Here is a 21,491-nt window from a genome sequence, read left to right as displayed (position 1 = left end):
ACGCCGACTGCGGATTTCCAGCGACACGGGAGGTAAAAATGCATGTCAATCGAAATTGACGCGAAAGAAGACAAGGTGGACGTACAGCCTCCCGCATTTTTAGCTATATCGCGCGAGCGTGCATCACGCGTTAATTTAGTGCCTTTAAGAGGCGATAATCAGCGAGACCGGCAGAAGTACTCTTAAGTGCACGAAGCACCTTGTGCAAGAGTTGTCTAATGCGATGTTCCCTTCACGACGACGTACGACCATATTTTAGTGTCCTCGCGCGATATAGCTGAAAATGCGGGACGCTGTACATGGTATATGTATACCGGGTGTCCCAGCTATCACGCAGCACGATTTAAAAAAAAGAGCAACTGCGTTACGCGAAGCAAATATAGTGCGTATTGTTTCCAGTACAGTGTAGTAGCCGCCAGTAATATTTTCGTTACTGATATTTAATTAATTAATTTTAATTATTTATCTAACTCGAGAAGTACTGTCCTTATTATCAAAGTGTCAATGAGGCGTTTGTAGGCAACCACGTGGGACATCTAACTGCGGTATTTTCAGCGCCGTACTAATTGCGTACTCAATTTTTCCAAGTGATAAAGAAATCCCGCGAAATATAAAAAATACCACGTGACGATGCTCCAACCCGCATAATAAAGCAGCGCCCTCGAACAAGCTCCCTCTGAGTTAGCCAGAATGAAATAAACGAAAGAAAGAAAGAAGAAATCGTGACCGAGTTTGTGCTTTACGCCGACCAAAGGAGCACATCGTGTTTGGTGTTAGTTGGAAACGAGCTACGATAGCTGTTGTCTTAGCGTAGATAGTGTGCATGGGTGGCTTTTTTTTTCTGCGCAGAACCTGTCACCGCAGAAGCTGATCGATGAAATCCGCGCAAAGGGTTAAAGGTGTGTTTTGTATCGCCCCAGTCGCCATGTCTTATTCTAATGAGCAGAAGGCGAACATGATGCTTGCCTTGGGAGCTGCAAATGGCAACACAAGGCCGCAAAGATTTATCGGTCATGGAAGTGGGGCGGTAGACCCAACGCATCGACAATCATCAGAAATTATGAAAGCCTGCGAGAAACCGGCAGCTTCAAGAAACAGCGACAGAGGACTTCATCTTTGAGTCCTAACATACGCGCGGATGTTCTGGCATTTATGGCCTCAAACCCTCAAGCTAGCGTGTGAGACGTGGCCGCCCAGACACCAATTTCCAAGTCGTCAATTTGGAGGATTTTAAACGACTCGGCCTTTCACCCGTACCACGTTAACTTGCACCAATGCTTCGAAGCGAGGGACTTGCAGAATCGTCTAGATTTTTCGAATTGGATCCTCACAAAATCCGATGAATCACCGACCTTTCTGAGCAACGTCATCTGGACAAATGAAGCCAATTTTTGCAGAAATGGCCAGGTAAATCTGCAAAATGCACACTATTGGATTGACTCCAATCCACACTGGGTAAAGCGCACTCGGCACCAGTACCAGTGGTCGTTCAATGTGTGGTGTGGAATTACGACGGTGGTATAATTGGTCCCATATTCTTCGATCAGACACTGACTGGACAGCGTTACGTGGACGAAATCCTTGAAGGGACGGTGGATGGGTTTTGCAGCGAAGTCCCGCTGTCACGTCTTCCACTTGTGTGGTATCAGCAAGATGGGGCGCCAGCACACAGCAGCAGCCGAACACGAAACTGGTTAGAATGCGACTTTTCACACACAATGGATTGGAAGTCACCGGCCTGTCCATTGGCCGGCTCGGTCACCTGATCTCTCTCCACTCGATTTCTTTCTGTGGGGTTACGTAAAAGATCGTGCTTACATGAGCGAGACGAAGACGTCAGATGAGCTCAAGGCAAGGATAACGGATGTCTGCAGCAGAATCCCACCCTCGGTCATCAAAAAAGCCACTGAAGATGTGATAAAGCGGGCTCACTACTGCGTGGCTGCAGAAGGGGACCTATTCGAACACGTCCTATAAGCGGTAGCTAGTGTTCCACGGCACTTACGAATGCACCGATAATAAACCATGCAACCATGAGATCTGACTTTTTCCTTTGTTTTTCGCTCACGTCCCCATTGCCAAATCGGAACATTAGGCAGTGGAACATTACCTAATTGAACGCATCGGTTTTGTCTTTTCTCTACACGTGGGTCACTTCCGAGTGTGTTTATTTTACTTTTATTTTTTGCCATGAACCTGTTTTGGAAGCACGTACTCATGAAAAATAACGCCCTCACTTTAATTTGGCTTTGCTCCGAAGCAAGCTTCTGGCGCGAAGTATAGCTGCGCATGCACTCCTTCGATGCGGTGCGAGCAGAGCTGGTATTTTGAAATATTCTATGTCTATTTCATTGCTTATTGCGTGTCGTCCGTGTTATCAAGGACAATTTTTATCAAGTGGCTCACTCAGCCGCGTGAGACAGATAAGAAGCGTGACATATTATTGACAGGAAGAAATCGCTGCTATGCCGCGAAACTTGCTGTTGCGGATACATCCATACCATTGTCAAGGTGATGCGTTGTCTCTTGGGCGGTGCGACAGGCAAAAGCCGTTGCTTTCAATCAGCTTACTTGAGGGCGCTGCTTTATGATGTGGGTGGGAGCGTCGTCACGTGGTATTTTTTTTTTAATTTCGCGGGGTTTCTTTATCACTTGGAAAAATTGAGTACGCAATTAGTGCGGCGCTGAAAATACCGCAGTTAGAAGCCCCACGTGGTTGCCTACAAACGCCTCATTGACACTTTGATAATTAGGACAGTACTTCTGGAGTTAGATAATTAAAATTAATTAATTAAATATCAGTAATGAAAACATTACTGGCGGCTACTACACTGTACTGGAAACAATACGCACTAGGTTTGCTTTGCGTAACGCCGTTGCTCTATTTTTTTTAATTTTGCTGCGTGATAGCTGGGACACCCTGTATATATTTTCTGAATTTGGGGCATTAAAGATTTAATGCCGCATAATTGTGTGATATTTCTGCCTTACTTTCTTCGTTCCATTGCCAGACATTACATTTTTTCCAGTTCTTCTCCTTTTTTTATTCATGTGTCGTTTTTTTTTTTTATTATACATACGCGTTTTCTTTACGCCGATGTACGTTGCAATGTCGTCTTTTGCGTCGACTTTAGTTGAAATGCCCTTTTTTTTTTCTCACCAAGAGGCCAGGTTGGCCAATCCTCTGGTGGGCCATGGTAGAGCCCGTAGTGCATGGTTCTCTCTGCTTTGTCTTATTTGAGCTACAAGGTCTCCAAATAAATTACTTATTGAATGTCAACCACTTTTGTTGGTGCTCTGTCGCTGTTTCGGCAAGGCAGCCATAAAGAATCAGTGTGGCGCCTCTATCCGCTCGTTGACAGACGAAGTAATTTGAGAACAGTTAGTTAATTCTAAGAACGCAAAAAGCTACGACAGAGAACCAGTTTCTAAGTAGCATGATTGGTCTCCACTAAATCAACAAACAATAAAAGAAGCCGGCAGGAGCAGAAGAGCAGTCGTAAAACGAACCCGGATGTCAGAGTTAAAGGCAAATGCCGAATAAAAATGCTACTGCAGACTGCTGTTCGCAAATAGTTTCCACAGGCAAATATTGTAACATGGAAGTTACAATGTGGAACCAGCAGCAAGGAAGACCCACACAAGGGGCATAATTAGCATCTCATGCCGGTTTGCTTAAGTACACTTTGAATGCTCGAAAGAATAGAAACGTTTCCTAGTTAGGCACATAGCATTTACTTTGTCAGCTGCATTTACCACTGGTAATACAACGCATAATTTTAAACATTAAAAGGGCATAGTATTGCAAACTAACTGACACCTCAAGTGGAAAATCTTGACATACGAAAAAATAACCAGAATATCGTGTGCTTCATAATGCTTCGCAGTGCAAGATGGAAGAGAAGTAAGCCCTTTGAGATGCATCAATTTCGCTAAATAGGTAGAAGGTTTAGAATGTCGTGCGAGTACACACATGTTGACTATGATTTACCTACAGGTGTGGAATGCAGGCAGGGATTTCGTTGCAAAAAGGTAAACACGGAAAATCAAAGAATCAGAGTGTCCTCACACCAAACATTTTGTTGGTGCATTAGAGAAACACACCAAGGTGCTCAAATACAACAAACGCGCCCTGCAGAAATTAGACACGATGAAAGCTGTCAAGGAGGTGATAGGGAGTAGATTGCGGCGCAGTGAGGGGGGGTTACGTTTAGCGGTTCTCAACCACATATTCACCTGAAGAGTGTCTTTCGGGTAGAACATGCCGACACGTGAGCATGTATATCTTCAAGAATATATAGGGTGATCACTTTTAAGCTGCACCGCAATTTTTAAGGTCGCCTGTTGGAAATAACGTAATTCTAGTCCTCCAGCTGGATTATTGAGAGAGGCGGACATTGCTTGCACGAGTGTTCAAAACACATATTGATATAAATATCAAACATTCACTAATTAGTTTCTTAATTATTTACTTTATGGCATATATTGCAATTTACGTATTGTTGTCGGCGAGTTTGTAAGTCGTATCCACTTTGGATGAATTTTCAGAATGAGACCTGATTGGGGATATGCGCCATCAATCTCGCCGTAAAAATTCACTCTTGTTCCACTTACTTTTTTCACAAGGCGCTCCTTTATGCATTCAAGCACAAAAGTAACTGGAACGCCCATGTAGATCGTCCAACACTTTAAGAAATAATATCTCCAAACTGGCGTCATCTTGGAAACTCTTTTCTACGAGTAGTTTATACGCCTTGCAAACGCAATGGCTACAAATCGTCAATTGGAATATTGTCATAAAATAGCAAAGAAGTTATTGGTAAATATTCTTTATTTATTTGAATGTATTTCGATTTCTCATGCAAGTAACGTCCACCTCTCTAAATAGCCCAGGTAAAGGATAACAATAACGATGTCTGTAACAGCTGATTTTCTAAAATACCGTAAAATTTAAAACTTCTTCTTCTTTTTGGGGTTTTACGTGCCAAAACCAGTTCTGATTATGAGGAACGCCGTAGTGGAGGGCTCCGGAATAATGTCTTAACACCTGGGGTTCTTCAGAGACAGACTGGCGGACTTTGAGGATGTGGTTTCCGCAGCGATGCGTTTAGCGTCTAGGCGGGACAGAGTCTTGGTTTTAGGGGACTTCGATGCGCAACACTCCGAATGGGGATACGCGGCAGACTCTCCGAAAGGAAAACTTTTGCTGCATTTGACGGAGAGGTACGATTTAACCCTGTTAACTCATCTTGATAAACCCACCAGAGTCGGTAACAGCGTCTGGAAAGATACCTCGCTGGACTTGATCTTTACGAACCAAGCGGATGAGACAACGTGGACGAACCTAGGGGACAACCTTGGAAGTGACCACTATATCCTCAGCCTTTCGGTAAACTCGTCCCGTATAAGACGCAAGGTTGCGCCGGCCATACTGACAGATTGGACGAAATATCGCGATCGCCAGGTCAGCACAGGTCCGATAGCGAACGTCTGAAACTGGGCGAAGCAGCTTCTCAACGCGCTGGCGGGGCTGACGAAAGTTGTAACACAACGCGAGACGCCCCGGTAGTGGACAGGCACCTGCTACACTTATGGGAGGCCCGCCGTAGCCTCACCAAGAGATGGAAAAGGCAGGCCGCCGCGGCCGGGATTCTCACGCCGTATATATACAGGGTGTCCCAGCTATCACGCAGCACGATTTAAAAAAAGAGGAACAGCGTTACGCGAACCAAACCTAGTGCGTATTGTTTCCAGTACAGTGGAGTAGACGCCAGTAATTTTTTCGTTACTGAGATTGAAATATTCAATTGTAATTAATTATCTAACTCGAGAAGTACTGTCCTAATTATCAAAGTGTCAATGAGAAAGTTGTAGAGCAACATGAAAAACTCCCGATACAGCTTTCTGTTGCTCAATACGTAATACATAAATGTGTTTTTGCGAGTGTGAAAGAAGCCCGCGAATACACGCAGAATTGCCGCACGACTGGCCGCTCGAGGCACTTTGCGTGTATTCGCGGGCTTCTTTCATGCTCGGAAAAACACTTTGATAAACAGGATATATATATATATATATATATATATATATATATATATATATATATATATATCGATTCATTCATGGAACTTCGACCCCGCTCCTTATACAAAACGCTAATGGAAGTGACAGAAAATTTTAACAAAAACGATGCTCCCATCTTTCTTAGGTAACCGTCTGAACCGTCTGCTGGTCTCCATTTCAATTTCTCATCTAAATACAGACCTTCAGCTCCATCTGCAGAAATAATACATCCTGCATGATTGTCAGGGTACATTGCCCATGACCCGTCTGCTGCAAGTTGTGCAATTAGCGTGCACACTGAATCTTGCTCGCTCCTACCTTCAAACAAAAGGTCACGGTGCTGCAATGTCATACTGGCATGCTGGCCCTACCTTGTTGAAAGCTCATAAGTGCTGATTCTCACTAGTTAATGTTCAACATTGAATGTGTAATCGTCTTACTATAATTAAACATCCCAAAGTACAGATCTACGCGTTCGAGCTGTGCTTTCGCGTTGCGTGCGGCGAGTGTCATGGTTACGCCGGCAGCCGTTGGCGACAAGCAAGTATGACTGCGTGCAGCGAACATCCGCTAGACAAGTGCGTGTGCCTCGAAGTTTGAAATGGCATACAATAATTGGAACACGGTCAAATGAAATCTTTGAAGCTGACTCACAAATTATTTATTCATTCATTCATTTCCTTATTCGTTTATGTAGGACAAACTAAACACAAAAATTATAAACAAGTAAACGCGCTATAGTCATAGCCCACAGCTTCCGGTAAACGCATGGCACGCGCTCTTACAATTTGGTGGATCTGGTTGTTTGAGAGAAAATTTACAGGCTAACACCGCAATATATATCCGCTAGTGGCGCTCCCGGCGCTCGTAGCCAAGAGGTCTCGAAGCCATCGGTCGATAACCGCTAGGCGACGCTGGCGCAGTGCGCAGGCGGGCCCTCTACCAGGTATTTTTTATAGACAAGTAATGTATTTAAACTCTTTATTGCGATATCAATTTGATGGACACTCTAGACGATTTTCGCTGTCGCCGTGATGTTCCTACAAAGTCGAAGTGCGATCAGAAAAGCCGCTCGGCGCTTTTCGGCGAGCCGCTGATGACCCTGGTGACGACCCTGGTGACCCTCACACACTGGCCCTCGGCGAGGGCCAGTGTGTGAGGGTCACCCGAGAAGGATGGCTTGATGAGCGCTGTCTACCCGCGCGCCCAACGTCGGCTTTCACGTGATCGAGCGCAAGCTAGTGAAAGAGAAGGTGGAAAGCGCGCCTATCTGTGGCGGGATCCACGGCTAAAGGATAGCCAGAATGGCTAGTGGCTTGATGCGCACTCTCCTCCCGCGCGCCTACGATGTTCACGTTATTAAGTAGGGGTACCAATATACAGAACTTTTGAATAACGCATCGAATACTGTCCTATTCGATTTGGTCCTTGAATCGAAAGCCACTAGTCCAAAATTCGAATATTTTTCGAATACTTGTCGTTGTTCATTGTTCATGATACAACACGAAATCGAAGCAAAAATATCCGAGGACATCTAAGCACTTGTTATGAGCTGTGAATGTAAAAGCATGAATGACCAATTGGACTGCGCTGAGCGGTCCTTCGAGTTTTGCGCTGCGATACGTGCTGACCGAGTCAGCAAGCAGCAGCAGCCTTCGGGGCCAACGTTAGACGCAACCGACGCATCGCTGCCCATCGAGCGACGCGTCCCTGCCATGCCCTCTCCCCTCACGCAAAACATGGCGGGCTATCGGCGCAGCAGGTGTACCTAAAGTTAAAGTCCCTATATAAGAAAAGTACCGCCATCCTTTAATAAACGCCGCTTCTCTCTCTCCCGTATCTCCGATTGGACGATGATAGCGCGCGCTTTTCACTTCTTTATATTTTCTTTTTTTCCGCCTCAGAGCCATGTTGAAAGTCTTCTGCGCAGCCGCAGTCGCCGGCGGCGGCGGCGGCGCGCGCCCGGCCACGGCCGGGCTCGACTGGCGCGCGCGCTCGTTTCTTACGGCCTTCTCACCCGTCGGGGAAACAATGGGAGAGTTTCTCAGTACGTTTCGCCACCCGTCGGCGGTAGGGGCGCTGCGACCCTGACCCTTCCTCCCCTGCTCCGCGTACATGCGCTTGCCTTCGCGCTCGCACGATCGTTTTCCCGCGCATTTTATGCGGTGCTCTGTCAGTGTTGTTCAGTATGCAGTCTCCTGAAGACGGTCGTACAGCCTTTAGTACGCGCTGCCACAGCCAAGTGTTGGCGCCGTTCACTGCACATCGGTATATAACTGCTGTGTGATGGTGTATGGCTGTCTTCCGTATTGCAAGTCCCGTTTCGAGAAAACACCCGGTGTTTCTTTTCACCAGTTCCCAAGCAATGAGGATATAACCCGAGTTTCTAGCGCTTTTGGACAAGATAGCATCAACTAATAAAGGGGAATTATAAGATGGACATAAAAAGATCGTAGCCTTCTCCTCCGGATACGCTACTCGGCAAATACATAATTTCACTATAACTCCTTTTTCCTCACGCAACGACTCTTTTAAGTATTCTTTTTTTCCGCGCACAATAGTGGACTGGAACCAGCAAAAATGACGTCGTCTCTGCGCCAACATTCACTTCTTTTTTATCATGTTTACAGTGACATTATTTTGTTTGTGCCATGTTTGCAGTGACAGTGTTTTACTTCTTTAGTGTAACGTTGCGTGTGCCCAACCTGTACGCTTTGTATTTATTCAAATAACAGTTTTCTTTATTAACCTGTGCATTTTCTGTACATACCAATGTATTCGTTATGCTTGTACCACCCTGCTAAAATCACCGCATGGTGATTGCAGTATTTATAAAATTAAAATAAATAAATAATAGCGTTTTTTTTTTCGATAAAGCCTCCGAACACCTGCCACGCAGGAATGTACTAGAAGTAATCGAAAGATAATTACAACGCGCTCCCATCTTGAGCTGCCCTGAAGGTGTTGACGACAGCCATGCGATACGATCCGCAAATCTAATTGCCGAGAAGTTTCTGAGAATAGTCCTTGTAAATCAGTCAAACCAACTGAGTGACGAAAACGACAAGTCGGCCTATGTACACAAGCCGCCAAGGAAACACTTTAGATTGTAATTGTGAATAAGACACATTTGTGAGCTGGTGTGTCCGCAAAAGTTTTCGCCTGAAAGTATGGCAACCATTGTAAGTGCGTACGAGCAATAAATATTTATTTAAATTCCTCAAAATGCATTTGATGGCGGAGAGCTGTTCTCCCGGCGCATACATCTCCAGTGAATTTAAAGAAGCTTGATGTATTAATTCAGTTACACTGCATCCATTTATAAGAAGCCTAGATGAACAATTTACGCGTCCTCTACAATTAGGCGACTTGTTCTTGAATGCACGGTGAGGTAAGAAGCGCGCCCGACCCAATCTTCCAGCGTTGCGCGCGCTGCACAGATCGGCTGGGAGCAGCTGAGCAGGGTGGGGTCGCAGCGCCCCCCTCCAAGCAGCGGCCATAGGCATGAACTAGCCCCGATGCGAAGGCCGTAAGAAGCGAGCGCGCGCGCCAGTCGAGCCCGGCCGTGGCCCGGCCTGAAAGCTTCAACGTGGACTTTCTAGGTGCGCCACCGTCGACTTGGCTTTCGCAAGCAAAAAGTAAAAAAAAAAGCAAGCGCTTTAGGAGAAGAGGCGGCGGAGGAAATAGTAGATGGCGGTACCTTTCATACATAGGGATTTTCCACCATCTACTTTTTCCTTCGCCGTGTCCTCTCCTGAAGCGCTCGGTATTTTTTTTTTTTTTTTTCTTGCGAAAGCAAGTCGACGGTGGCGCCCCTGGAAAGTCTACGTTAAAGCGTGCAGGCCGGGCGCGCGCCGCCCCTGCCGCCGGCAACGGCGGCTGCGCAGAGGCACATTCGACATGGCGCTGAGGCGGAAAAAAAATATATATATATATATATATATATATATATATATATATATATATATATTTAAAGAAGTGAAAGCGCGCGATATCATGGTCCAATCGGAGATACAGGAGAGAGAGAAGCGGCGTTGATCCAAGGATGGCGGTACTTTTCTTATATAGGGACTTTAGGTGTACCGTTCCCCGCCGAGGTGGCTCAGGCAGCTAAGCCGTTGCGCTGCTGAGCACGAGGTGGCGGGATCGAATCTCGGTCCCGGCGGCCGCATTTCGATGGAGGCGAAATGCAAAAACGCCCGTGTGCTTGCGTTGCAGTGCACGTTAAAGAACCCCAGGTGGTCAAAATTAATCCGGAGCCCTCCACTACGGCGTGCCTCATAATCAGAACTGGTTTTGGCACGAAGTAGGTGTACCATTGCCCGTTTGCCAATGCCTCCTCAATAGCAAAAGGCGTTAATTCGCCCGCTTGCCAACGCCTCCTCAATAGCAAAAGACCTGTGCACTGCTATCCATGACGTCATGCTCCCTTGCCCGACTGCAATATATCTAATGGGGAAGCTCCCGAGTAAGCCGCGGTGATGTTGACGTCACCACTTTTGTCAGGCTGGGCTGGACTGTGGAAATTTAGGTCCAAGTAGCATGACGCGATAAAGCAGAGTGCGCAGGCCTCTTATCGCTGCGCTCCGTCGACAAGCGCTCGTTCCGAAATCGAGAGCGAGGTGGCGTCGCGGCGTTGCCCTCACTAAAGTCGCTATATAAGAAAAGTACCGCCATCTACTCTTTCCTCTGCCGCCTCCTCTCCAAAGCGCTTGCTTTTTTCTTTACTTTTTGCTTGCGAGCCATGTTGAAAGTCCTCTGCGCAGCCGCAGTCGCCGGCGGCGGCGGCGTGCGACCGGCCTGAAAGTTTCAACGTAGACTTTCTAGGTGCGCCACCGTCGACTTGGCTTTCGCAAGCAAAAAGTGAGAAAAAAAAAAATCAAGCGCTTTAGGAGAGGAGGCGGCGGAGGAAAGAGTAGATGGCGGTACTTTTCTTATATAGGGACTTTAGCCCTCACCCCTCACGCAACACCTCGCGCGCTAGCATTGCAGCCTGCGTCCCCTTTCATCCGCTCTGCTCCTTCGAGGCGCAGCTCGTGACGTGGCGTCGCAGCCACGTCACGTCACGTCAGTCTGACCACTGACAAAGCGCGATAAGCGCGAAAAGGCATTATTACTGGAAAGGCATCGCTACAAAATACTGGCCCTGATCACCATTGTCACTTTTACTTTTGTTTTTGTTGTCTTTTGGGTTATTAGTTCTTCGCATGTGCTTTTTGTTATTCCTACCTCTTATTTTGCATGCTTCCTTTTTCTTGTTTAGAAGTGCCTTCAGTTTGCGTGCGTGATAGATGGCGTTAGTGACAGCTGCCGGCTAAAGGCCCTATATATAAAAAGTAGCGCCATCCACTTCCCTCCTCCTCCGCTCCACTATCGCGCTCGGCGCGACCAGTGCGATCGAGGCGCGATATCGACAGTGGCGCCGCTTGTGTCGGGCCTGCCGTGGCAGACGACAGCTAACGCGCTACCAGAGGAAATCCGAGGAAAACTTCGATCGCGCCCTGCGGAGAAGTTTTTGGGGCGCGATTTTGCTTCGTCAGTCAGTAACTGGTCTTAATATTGCCGTTTTGGAAGTAGCAATGCGATGATGCGAGACGGCGCAAATGCTAAGTGTACAGCAAGCGTTTGCGCTCGCCGGATGGTAAACAAAAAAAGCATTTTGCCCTCGCCTTTTCGGTTGCGGCAACTTAAGGCGCAGCAGCATGCCATCACATTGAAGTTCTTGTCCCTAACACGTTTGATCCGTTTGTGCGTACAGCACTTTCGTCGCACGGGCCCGAGAATGGCGGACGGAGCTCGCTGGAAAGAAAAAAATATACAAAAGCGCAACGCCTGCTACCACGTGACACGAATTGGCCAATAGGGGAGCGGAGGAGGCTGGGGCGACAGGAGGCGGCAAGGAGGAAACGCCGGGGTGAGCGCGGTGGCGGCAAGATCTATGAATGGCGCTACTTTTTATATATAGGTTTTTTACTGCCGGCCGGCAGTAGCTCTTGCCGCATTCGGCGCCTGATAACTAGCTGCCTTGGCTGTGCTCTTTTTTGACGTTCGCTATCTCCCTTGATTCCAACTTTTTTCTTTTAAATACTGTCGCTGTTCGAAAGAAACCACCAGTTGACACAGCACCCGTGTTTTCTTCTCGTAGTGCTGTTATCTGCGCTATTTGTTCAGTAGGTGACGTCACGTGACGTCACAGACCCAGCTTATCACCGTGCCGGTGCACCAGCATGGCGGCTATGATGACGTCAGTGCAAGGCATGTATAGAGCACGCTGCGTCGCTCAAACATCCAGTCTTTTCCGGCTAAACACCATCACTCGCAATAAAATGGCACACAGAATTCGGCAGTGGGTATTGTTTGGTAGATTTTATAGATGCAGCACCTGTGTCATCAACGGATCAAGTATGAATAGGTTTCATTGCAACATAGTTCATACAATAGTGGCACCTTCTGTCACGATCATGCGAATGAGGAAAACTGCTTGTTTTTCCGCTCTATTCCTGCAGACGGCACACATTGCCGATTTGGTCGCGAAGGTAGACACTGATATTAATTAGCCAACATGGCTGCGTCTCTAAACTGTATAACTGCTCAGTTGTGCCTAATGTTTACATTGTAAATTTATTAATGTATGTTTTATAATGTGCAGTGTAATGGCAAAATTTCTAATATGCGTGCCAAGGTGTGAAGCTATGCTCTTGTGCAATTTATACGGCCGAACCTTACTTCGTGTAATTTCCTAATAATTCGCTATCGCTATTGATGATTCACCTTTCGCACGATACTACTACAAAAACATTTTTAAATATTTTCGTCCAAGTTACTACTTACACATATCGTCATCCTGCGTGAAAGGTGCCAATGCATTATGCACACCTGTGAAGCTTATAAAGTGCTACGTTAAACAGCCGACTAAAAGTTTTGGCGCAAAAGTGGAGGCGGGTGAATATTCCGAATCGCCATGGTGCACCAGATGCGATCATGTCCCTGTTTTTCGTGTACAAGCTACTCGGTTGACCGGATGTCTGTTCTTAAAGTGCAATAAGTGCACCAAATGTAAATATTTCTTTTGCGAAACCAACTTCACGAAATCATTTTACCCAATTTTGTTCGAAATTTGAAAATATTTTACATTCGAATCGTTTCTCGCGGATATTCGCATTCAAAGTTCTCGCAATTTGAGCACCGCGAATAAAAGTGAAGAATTACTAAGAAAAGAAAACTCACCTCCATAAACGTTATCCTCCAGTTGTCGACGTCTGGCCTCCAGTGGTGGCAGAGCCTCCGCGCTTGCCGACAGCTCCGCCTTCCCCGAAAGGCTATACGTCCCTGCTTGTCGTTGCATGCCTGTTTGAGGCCCAAGTTGCAGAATAGCATATCAAGAGTCAGCTTGCTTGCGAATTTCGTAGTCAATGCGCACGGGACGGGATAAGCATACTTTGTCGAGGTAATGGTGTGCAAGCAAGATGAACCAGAACCTTATTTAAAGGAAACTTTTTTTTTTTTGCCTTTACACCTCTTGACAACGCGGTCACCACCTCCAAGAGGTGTTGGTTTGGTTCGGAGTGTTGTGTGCGCGATCGGTTACGGTTTAAAAAGTTTAATTATGAGGTTTTACGTGCCAAAACCACGATCTGATTATGAGGCACGCCGTAATGGGGGACTGGGGAATAATTTGGACCACCTGAGGTTCTTTAACGAGCCCTAAATTTAAGTACACGGGTGTCTTACATTTCGCCCCCACCGAAATGCGGGCGCCGTGGCCGGCATTTGTTCCCGCGACCTCTTGCTTAGTAGCCCATCACCATAGCCACTAAGCAACGACGGCGGGTGACGACGGTTTCCGCTGGATGTGTTTGCGACGTTGTAACGCCACAAGTGTACGTTGGGCTCAGGAGTATCCCGGAAGGTGGGGGGGGGGGGGGGGGGATTCATCGCGTGCACAAATGCCTGGAAACGGTCACTGAGCAAGAAAAGTGTGCCTCAAAAGAAACTTTCGCTTCAACCGGTTGCCACAGCATGTGGACACCACTTAGTTTTCCGCGGTAGTCCGGCAAAGTGAAAAGTTGGAAGGCGATTCAACATCCAGTTGAAGTAGATCACAAACGACGTCTTCCTGAGCGAGTTGGGGGCGAGGATGGGGAGAAGTCCCTGCGCACGGCACTCTATCGCGGGGAGATTGAGGAGCGTAAGACTGCTGCAATGTTTTTACGGCACTATATTCGAAATCGGCCAAAATTTTGACCGCATGATTACGTGTTAATGAACATAAGATAATTTCTGGAGCTTTATATGCTAAAACTACGATGTGATCATGAGGCACACCGTAGTGGGGAAAACACATTTATGGCATACTGGTTAAAATATCGGCCTTCTGTGCTAAAGGACCTTGGTTGGAATCCGGTAGACGTGCAATTTAACATACATACATACATACATACATACATACATACATACATACATACATACATACATACATACATACATACACGCATGCATGCATGCATCCATGCATACATACATACATACATACATACATACATACATACATACATACATACATACATACATACATACATACATACATACATACATACATACATACATACATACATACATACATACATACATACATACATACATACATACATACATACATACATACATACATACATACATACATACATACATACATACATACATACATACATACATACATACATACATACATACATACATACATACATACATACATACATACATACATACATACATACATACATACATACATACATACATACATACATACATACATACATACATACATACATACATACATACATACATACATACATACATACATACATACATACATACATACATACATACATACGTTACATACATACATATCGGAACATCACTGTGGCTTCAGGGCACATTTTCAATACCACATCTCAGCCGACATTTTGACAGTGCACTATCTTAAGAATAAATCCACGAAAGCGTGTAGAAATCTAGATGCACCATACGGAAAAGTGGGAATAACTTGCTAAGAAAGACGTCTTTCAAATGAGGCGAACCCTGTAATACTCACGCATGGTTCCACATCAAGAAAAATTCGAACACATTGTTGGCGTCGAACGACTGGCGTCGAACGACCTGACGGCCGTCATGGAATCAGAAAAGATGAGGAATGGATCTCTAGCCGTTAACGCCAGAGAGATGGCGACTTGTTCGGCTACCCCGACGAACTTGGTCCTTACAGAGGCGGCACTAACAGTGCGGCCGCTCATGTTTACCACGGCGGCCCAGAAGCTATTTGGTCCCGAACGAGATGCGTCTACGAAAACCGCGTTTTCTCTTCTGCTGTTTAGCAGAGAGATGTACTTTAGTACGACGTTCTGGTGGGCTAGTTGGTTCATAGCTTTTGATTCCTACTAAAGTACATTTCTTCTCCTCTGGGCTCTATTTTATGTGCGCAACTGCGCTCGTGGTGTCGTGTGTTTTCTTTCCAGTGTCCTCGTTTTTTTTTTTTTTTTTTTCGCGCAGTTTATAAACGTCTAACAGCAGAGAGAGGTAGGCTTTAGCCCGCGCTCTCCTTCTACCCTGATTATGTACCGGATTCATGTTTCGTGGAAGTGGAAAAACCGTGATCGTCGACCTTACGGTGTCGGGCAGTGGAACTGCTCTCTCCTTAGTCAGGGGAGAGGTGATGCCTGCTCTGGCTAGAATCGACTAACGTCTTCATTTATGTATTTCTAGTGTGACCCTGGTGACCCTCACACACTGGCCCTCTCGCCCTCGGCGAGGGCCAGTGTGTGAGGGTCACCCGAGAAGGATGGCTTGATGAGCGCTGTCTACCCGCGCGCCCAACGTCGGCTGTCCCGTGATCGAGCGCAAGCTAGTGAAAGAGAAGGTGGAAAGCGCGCCTATCTGTGGCGGGATCCACGGCTAAAGGATAGCCAGAATGGCTAGTGGCTTGATGCGCACTCTCCTCCCGCGCGCCTACGATGTTCACGTTATTAATTAGGGGTACCAATATACAGAACTTTTGAATAACGCATCGAATACTGTCCTATTCGATTTGGTCCTTGAATCGAAAGTCACTAGTCGAAAATTCGAATATTTTTGGAATACTTGTCTTTGTTCATTGTTCATGATACAACACGAAATCGAAGCAAAAATATCCGAGGGCATCTAAGCACTTGTTATGAGCTGTGAATGTAAAAGCATGAATGACCAATTGGACTGCGCCGAGCGGTCCTTCGAGTTTTGCGCAAGCAGCAGCCTTCGGGGCCAACACTGCATGCCACCGACGCGTCGCTGCCCATCGAGCTACGCGTCCCTGCCATGCCCTCTCCCTTCACGCAAAACATGGCTGGCTATCGGCGCAGCAGGAGGTTTACCTAAAGGCCCTTCCGCCATCTACTTTTTCCTCCGCCGTCTCCTCTCCTAAAGCGCTCGGGTTTTTTTTTTTTTTTTTTTTTTTTTTTTTTTTGCTTGCGAAAGCAAGGCGACGGTGGCGCCCCTAGAAAGTCTACGTTAACGCTTTCATGCCGGGCGCGCGCCGCCCCCGCCGCCGGCAACGGCGGCTGCGCAGAGGTACATTCGACATGGCGCTGAGGCGGGAAAAAAAAATATATATATATATATATATATATATATATAAAGAAGCGAAAGCACGCGTTATCATGGTCCAATCGGAGATACAGGAGAGAGATAAGCGGCGTTGATCCAAGGATGGCGGTACTTTTCTTATATAGGGACTTTAGGTGTACCATTACCCGCCGGGGTGGCTCAGTCAGCTAAGGCGTTGCGCTGCTGAGCACGAGGTCGCGGGATCGAATCCCGGCCCCGGCGGCCGCATTTTGATGGAGGCGAAATGCAAAAACGCCCGTGTGCTTGCGTTGTAGTGCACGTTAAAGAACCCCAGGTGGTCAAAATTAATCCGGAGCCCTCCACTACGGCGTGTCTCATAATCAGAACTGGTTTTGGCACGTAAAACTCTAGAAAAGAAGTAGGTGTACCATTTCGCCCGCTTGCCAATGCCTCCTCAATAGCAAAAGGCATGTGCACTGCTATCCATGACGTCATGCTCCCTTGCCCGACTGCGATATAATCTAATTGGGGAAGCTCCCGAGTAAGCCGCGGTGATGTTGACGTCACTGCTTTCGTCAGGCTGGGCTGGACAGTGGAAATTTCGGTCCAAGTAGCATGACGCGATAAAGCAGAGTGCACAGGCCTCTTATCGCTGCGCTCCGTCGACAAGCGCTCGTTCCGAAAGCGAGAGCGAGGTGGCGTCGCGGCGATGCCCTCACTAAAGTCCCTATATTAGAAAAGTACCGCCATCCTTTGATCAACGCCGCTTCTCTCTCTCCTGTATCTCCGATTGGACGATGATAGCGCGCGCTTTTCACTTCTTTATATATATATATTTTTTCCGCCTCAGAGCCATGTTGAAAGTCCTCTGCGCTAGCCGCAGTCGCCGGCGGCGGTGGCGGCGTGCGCCCGGCCTGAAAGCTTCAACGTAGACTTTCTAGGTGCGCCACCGTCGACTTGGCTTTCGCAAGCAAAATGTGAAAAAAAAGCAAGCGCGTTAGGAGAGGAGGCGGCGGAGGAAAGAGTAGATGGCGGTACTTTTCTTATATAGGGACTTTAGCCCTCACCCCTCACGCAACACCTGGCGCGCTAGCATTGCAGCCTGCGTCCCCTTTCATCCGCTGTGCTCCTTCGAGGCCCAGCTCGTGACGTGGCGTCGCAGCCACGTCACGTCACGTCGCTCTGACCACTGATAAAATACTGGCCCTGATCCCCATTGTCACTTTTACTTTTGCTTTTGTTGTCTTTTGGGTTATTAGTTCTTCGCGTGTGCTTTTTGTTATTCCTACCTCTTATTTTGCTTGCTTCCTTTTTCTTGTTTAGAAGTGCCTTCAGTTTGCGTGCGTGATGGATGGCGTTAGTGACAGCTGCCGGCTAAAGCCCCTATATATAAAAAGTAGCGCCATCCACTTCCCTCCTCCTCAGTTCCACTATGCGCCCGGTGCGACCAGTGCGATCGAGGCGCGATATCGACAGTGGCGCCGCTTGTGTCGGGCCTGCCGTGGCAGACGACAGCTAACGCGCTACCAGAGGAAATCCGAGGAAAACTTCGATCGCGCCCTGCGGAGAAGTTTTTGGGGCGCGATTTTGCTTCGTCAGTCAGTAACTGGTCTTAATAATGCCGTTTTGGAAGTAGCAACGCGACGACGCGAGACGGCGCAAATATCATAGTGTGCAGCAAGCGTTTGCGCACGCCGGATGAAAACCCCCCCCCCCCCCAAAAAAAAAAAAAAAACCTTTTGCCCTCGCCTTGCCGGTTGCGGCAACTAAAGGTGCAGCAGCATGCCATCACAACGAAGTTCTTGTCCCTGACACGTTTGATCCGTTTGTGCTTACAGCACTTTCGTCGCACAGGCCCGAGAATGGCAGTCGGAGCGCGCTGGAAGGAAAAAAAATATACAAAAGCGCAACGCGTGCTTCCACGTGACACGGATTGGCGAATGGGGGAGCGGAGGAGGCTGGGGTGACAGGAGGCGGCAAGGAGGAAACGCCGGGGTGAGCGCGGTGGCGGCAAGATCTAAGAATGGCGCTACTTTTTATATATAGGGGTTTTACTGCCGGCCGGCAGTAGCTCTTGCCGCATTCTGCGCCTGATAACTAGCTGCTTTGGCTGTGCTCTTTTTTGACGTTCGCTATCTTCCTTGATTCCAACTTTTTTCTTTTAAATACTGTCGCTGTTTGAATGAAACCACCAGTTCATACAGCGCCCGTGTTTTCTTCTCGTAGTGCTGTTATCTGCGCTATTTGTTCAGTAGGTGACGTCACGTGACGTCACAGACCCAGCTTATCACCGTGCCGGTGCACCAGCATGGCGGCTACGATGACGTCAGTGCAAGGACATCTATAGAGCACGCTGCGTCGCTCAAACATCCAGTCTTTTCCGGCTAAACACCATCACTCGCAATAAAATGGCACACAGAATTCGGCACTGGGTATTGTTTGGTACATTTTATAGATGCAGCACCTGTGTCATCAACGGATCAAGTATGAATAGGTTTCATTGCAACATACTTCATACAATAGTGGCACCTTCTGTCACGATCATGCGAATGAGGAAAACTGCTTGTTTTTCCGCTGTATTCCTGCAGACGGCACACATTGCCGATTTGGTCGCGAAGGTAGACACTGGTATTAATTATCCAACATGGCTGCGTCTCTAAACTGTATAACTGCTCAGTTGTGCCTAATGTTTACATTGTAAATTTATTAATGTATGTTTTATAATGTGCAGTGTAATGGCAAAATTTCTAATATGCGTGCCAAGGTGTGAAGCTATGCTCTTGTGCAATTTATACGGCCTTATGACGTGTAATTTTTTATACGGCCTTCGTGTAATTTCCTAATAATTCGCTATCGCTATTGATGATTCACCTTTCGCACGATACTACTACAAAAACATTTTTAAATATTTTCGTCCAAGTTACTACTTACACATATCGTCATCCTGCGTGAAAGGTGCCAATGCATTATGCACACCTGTGAAGCTTAATAAAGTGCTACGTTAAACAGCCGACTAAAAGTTTTGGCGCAAAAGTGGAGGCGGGTGAATATTACGAATCGCCATGGTGCACCAGATGCGATCACGCCCCTGTTTTTCGTGTACAAGCTACTCGGTTGACCGGATGTCTGTTCTTAAAGTGCACTAAGTGCACCAAATGCAAATATTTCTTTCGCGAAACCAACTTCACGAAATCATTTTACCCAATTTTGTTTGAAATTTGAAAATATTTTACATTCGAATCGTTTCTCGGGGATATTCGCATTCAAAGTTCTTGCAATTTGAGCACCGCGAATAAAAGTGAAGAATTACTAAGAAAAGAAAACTCACCTCCGGAAACGTTATCCTCCAGTTGTCGACGTCTGGCCTCGAGTGGTGGCAGAGCCTCCGCGCTTGCCGACAGCTCCGCCTTCCCCGAAAAGCTGCACGTCTCTGCTGGTCGTTCCATGTCTGTTTGAGGCCCAAGTTGCAGAATAGCATATCAAGAGTCAGCTTGCTTGCGAATTTCGTAGTCAATGCGCACGGGACGGGATAAGCATAATTTTCGAGGTAATGCTGTGCAAGCAATAGGAACCAGAACCTTATTTAAAGGAAACTTTTTTTTTTTTTGCCTTTACACCTCTTGACAATGCGGTCACCACCTCCAAGAGGTGTTGGTTTGGTTCGGAGTGTTGTGTGCGCGATCGGTTACGGTTTAAAAAGTTTAATTATGAGGTTTTACGTGCCAAAACCACGATCTGATTATGAGGCACGCCGTAATGGGGGACTGGGGAATAATTTGGACCACCTGAGGTTCTTTAACGAGCCCTAAATTTAAGTACAGGGGTGTCGTGCATTTCGCCCCCACCGAAATGCGGGCGCCGTGGCCGGCATTTGTTCCCGCGACCTCTTGCTTAGTAGCCCAACACCATAGCCACTAAGCAACGACGGCGGGTGACGACGGTTTCCGCTGGATGTGTTTGCGACGTTGTAACGCCACAAGTGTAGGTTGGGATCAGGAGTATCCCGGGGAGGGGGGGGGGGGGGGGGGGGAGTCATCGCGTGCACAAATGCCTGGATACGGTCACTGAGCAAGTACAGTGTTCCTCAAAAGAAACTTTCGCTTCAACCGATTACCACAGCATGTGGGAACCACTTAGTTTTCCGCGGTAGCCCGGCAAAGTCAAAAGTTGGAAGGCGATTCGACATCCATTGAAGTAGATCACAAACGATGTCTTCCTGAGCGAGTAGGGGCGAGGATGGGGCGAAGTCCCTGCGCACGGCACTCTATCGCGGGGAGTTTGAGGAGCGTGAGACTGCTGCAATGTTTTTACGGCACTATATTCGAGATGGGCCAAAATTTTGACCGCATGATTACGTGTTAATGAACTTAAGATAATTTCTGGAGCTTTATACGCTAAGACTACGATGTGATCATGAGGCACACCGCAGTGGGGAAAACGCGTTTATGGCATACCGGTTAAAATATCGGGCTTCTGTGCTAAAGGACCTTTGTTGGAATCCGGTAGACGTGCAATTTAACATACATACATACATACATACATACATACATACATACATACATACATACATACATACATACATACACACATACACACATGCATGCATACAAACATACATACAAACACACACACACACACACACACACACACACACACACACACACACACACACACACACACACACACACACATACATACATACATACATACATACATACATACATACATACATACATACATACATACATACATACATACATACATACATACGTTACATACATACATATCGGAACATCACGGTGGCTTCAGGGCACATCCTCGATACCACATGT

The 21,491-nt window shown here is 47.0% G+C and overlaps 1 protein-coding gene across 1 annotated transcript in view; it reads right to left on the bottom strand.

The window, feature by feature from the left end:
* The window catches only part of LOC125943777 (kinesin-like protein KIFC2), a 42,215-nt gene extending 22,110 nt beyond the window's left edge, over positions 1 to 20,105 (bottom strand). The window contains exon 1 of the mRNA XM_049663300.1: positions 19,988 to 20,105. Coding sequence (XP_049519257.1) covers positions 19,988 to 20,105 — 118 coding nt within the window. The remainder of the gene's footprint in view (positions 1 to 19,987) is intronic.
* Positions 20,106 to 21,491: the final 1,386 nt, after the last annotated feature.

Source organism: Dermacentor silvarum, chromosome 1 (assembly GCF_013339745.2).
Source record: "Dermacentor silvarum isolate Dsil-2018 chromosome 1, BIME_Dsil_1.4, whole genome shotgun sequence".
Lineage (NCBI taxonomy): Eukaryota > Metazoa > Arthropoda > Arachnida > Ixodida > Ixodidae > Dermacentor > Dermacentor silvarum.
Note: the sequence above shows the minus strand (reverse complement) of the source record. Positions and strands in the feature narration are given on the sequence as shown.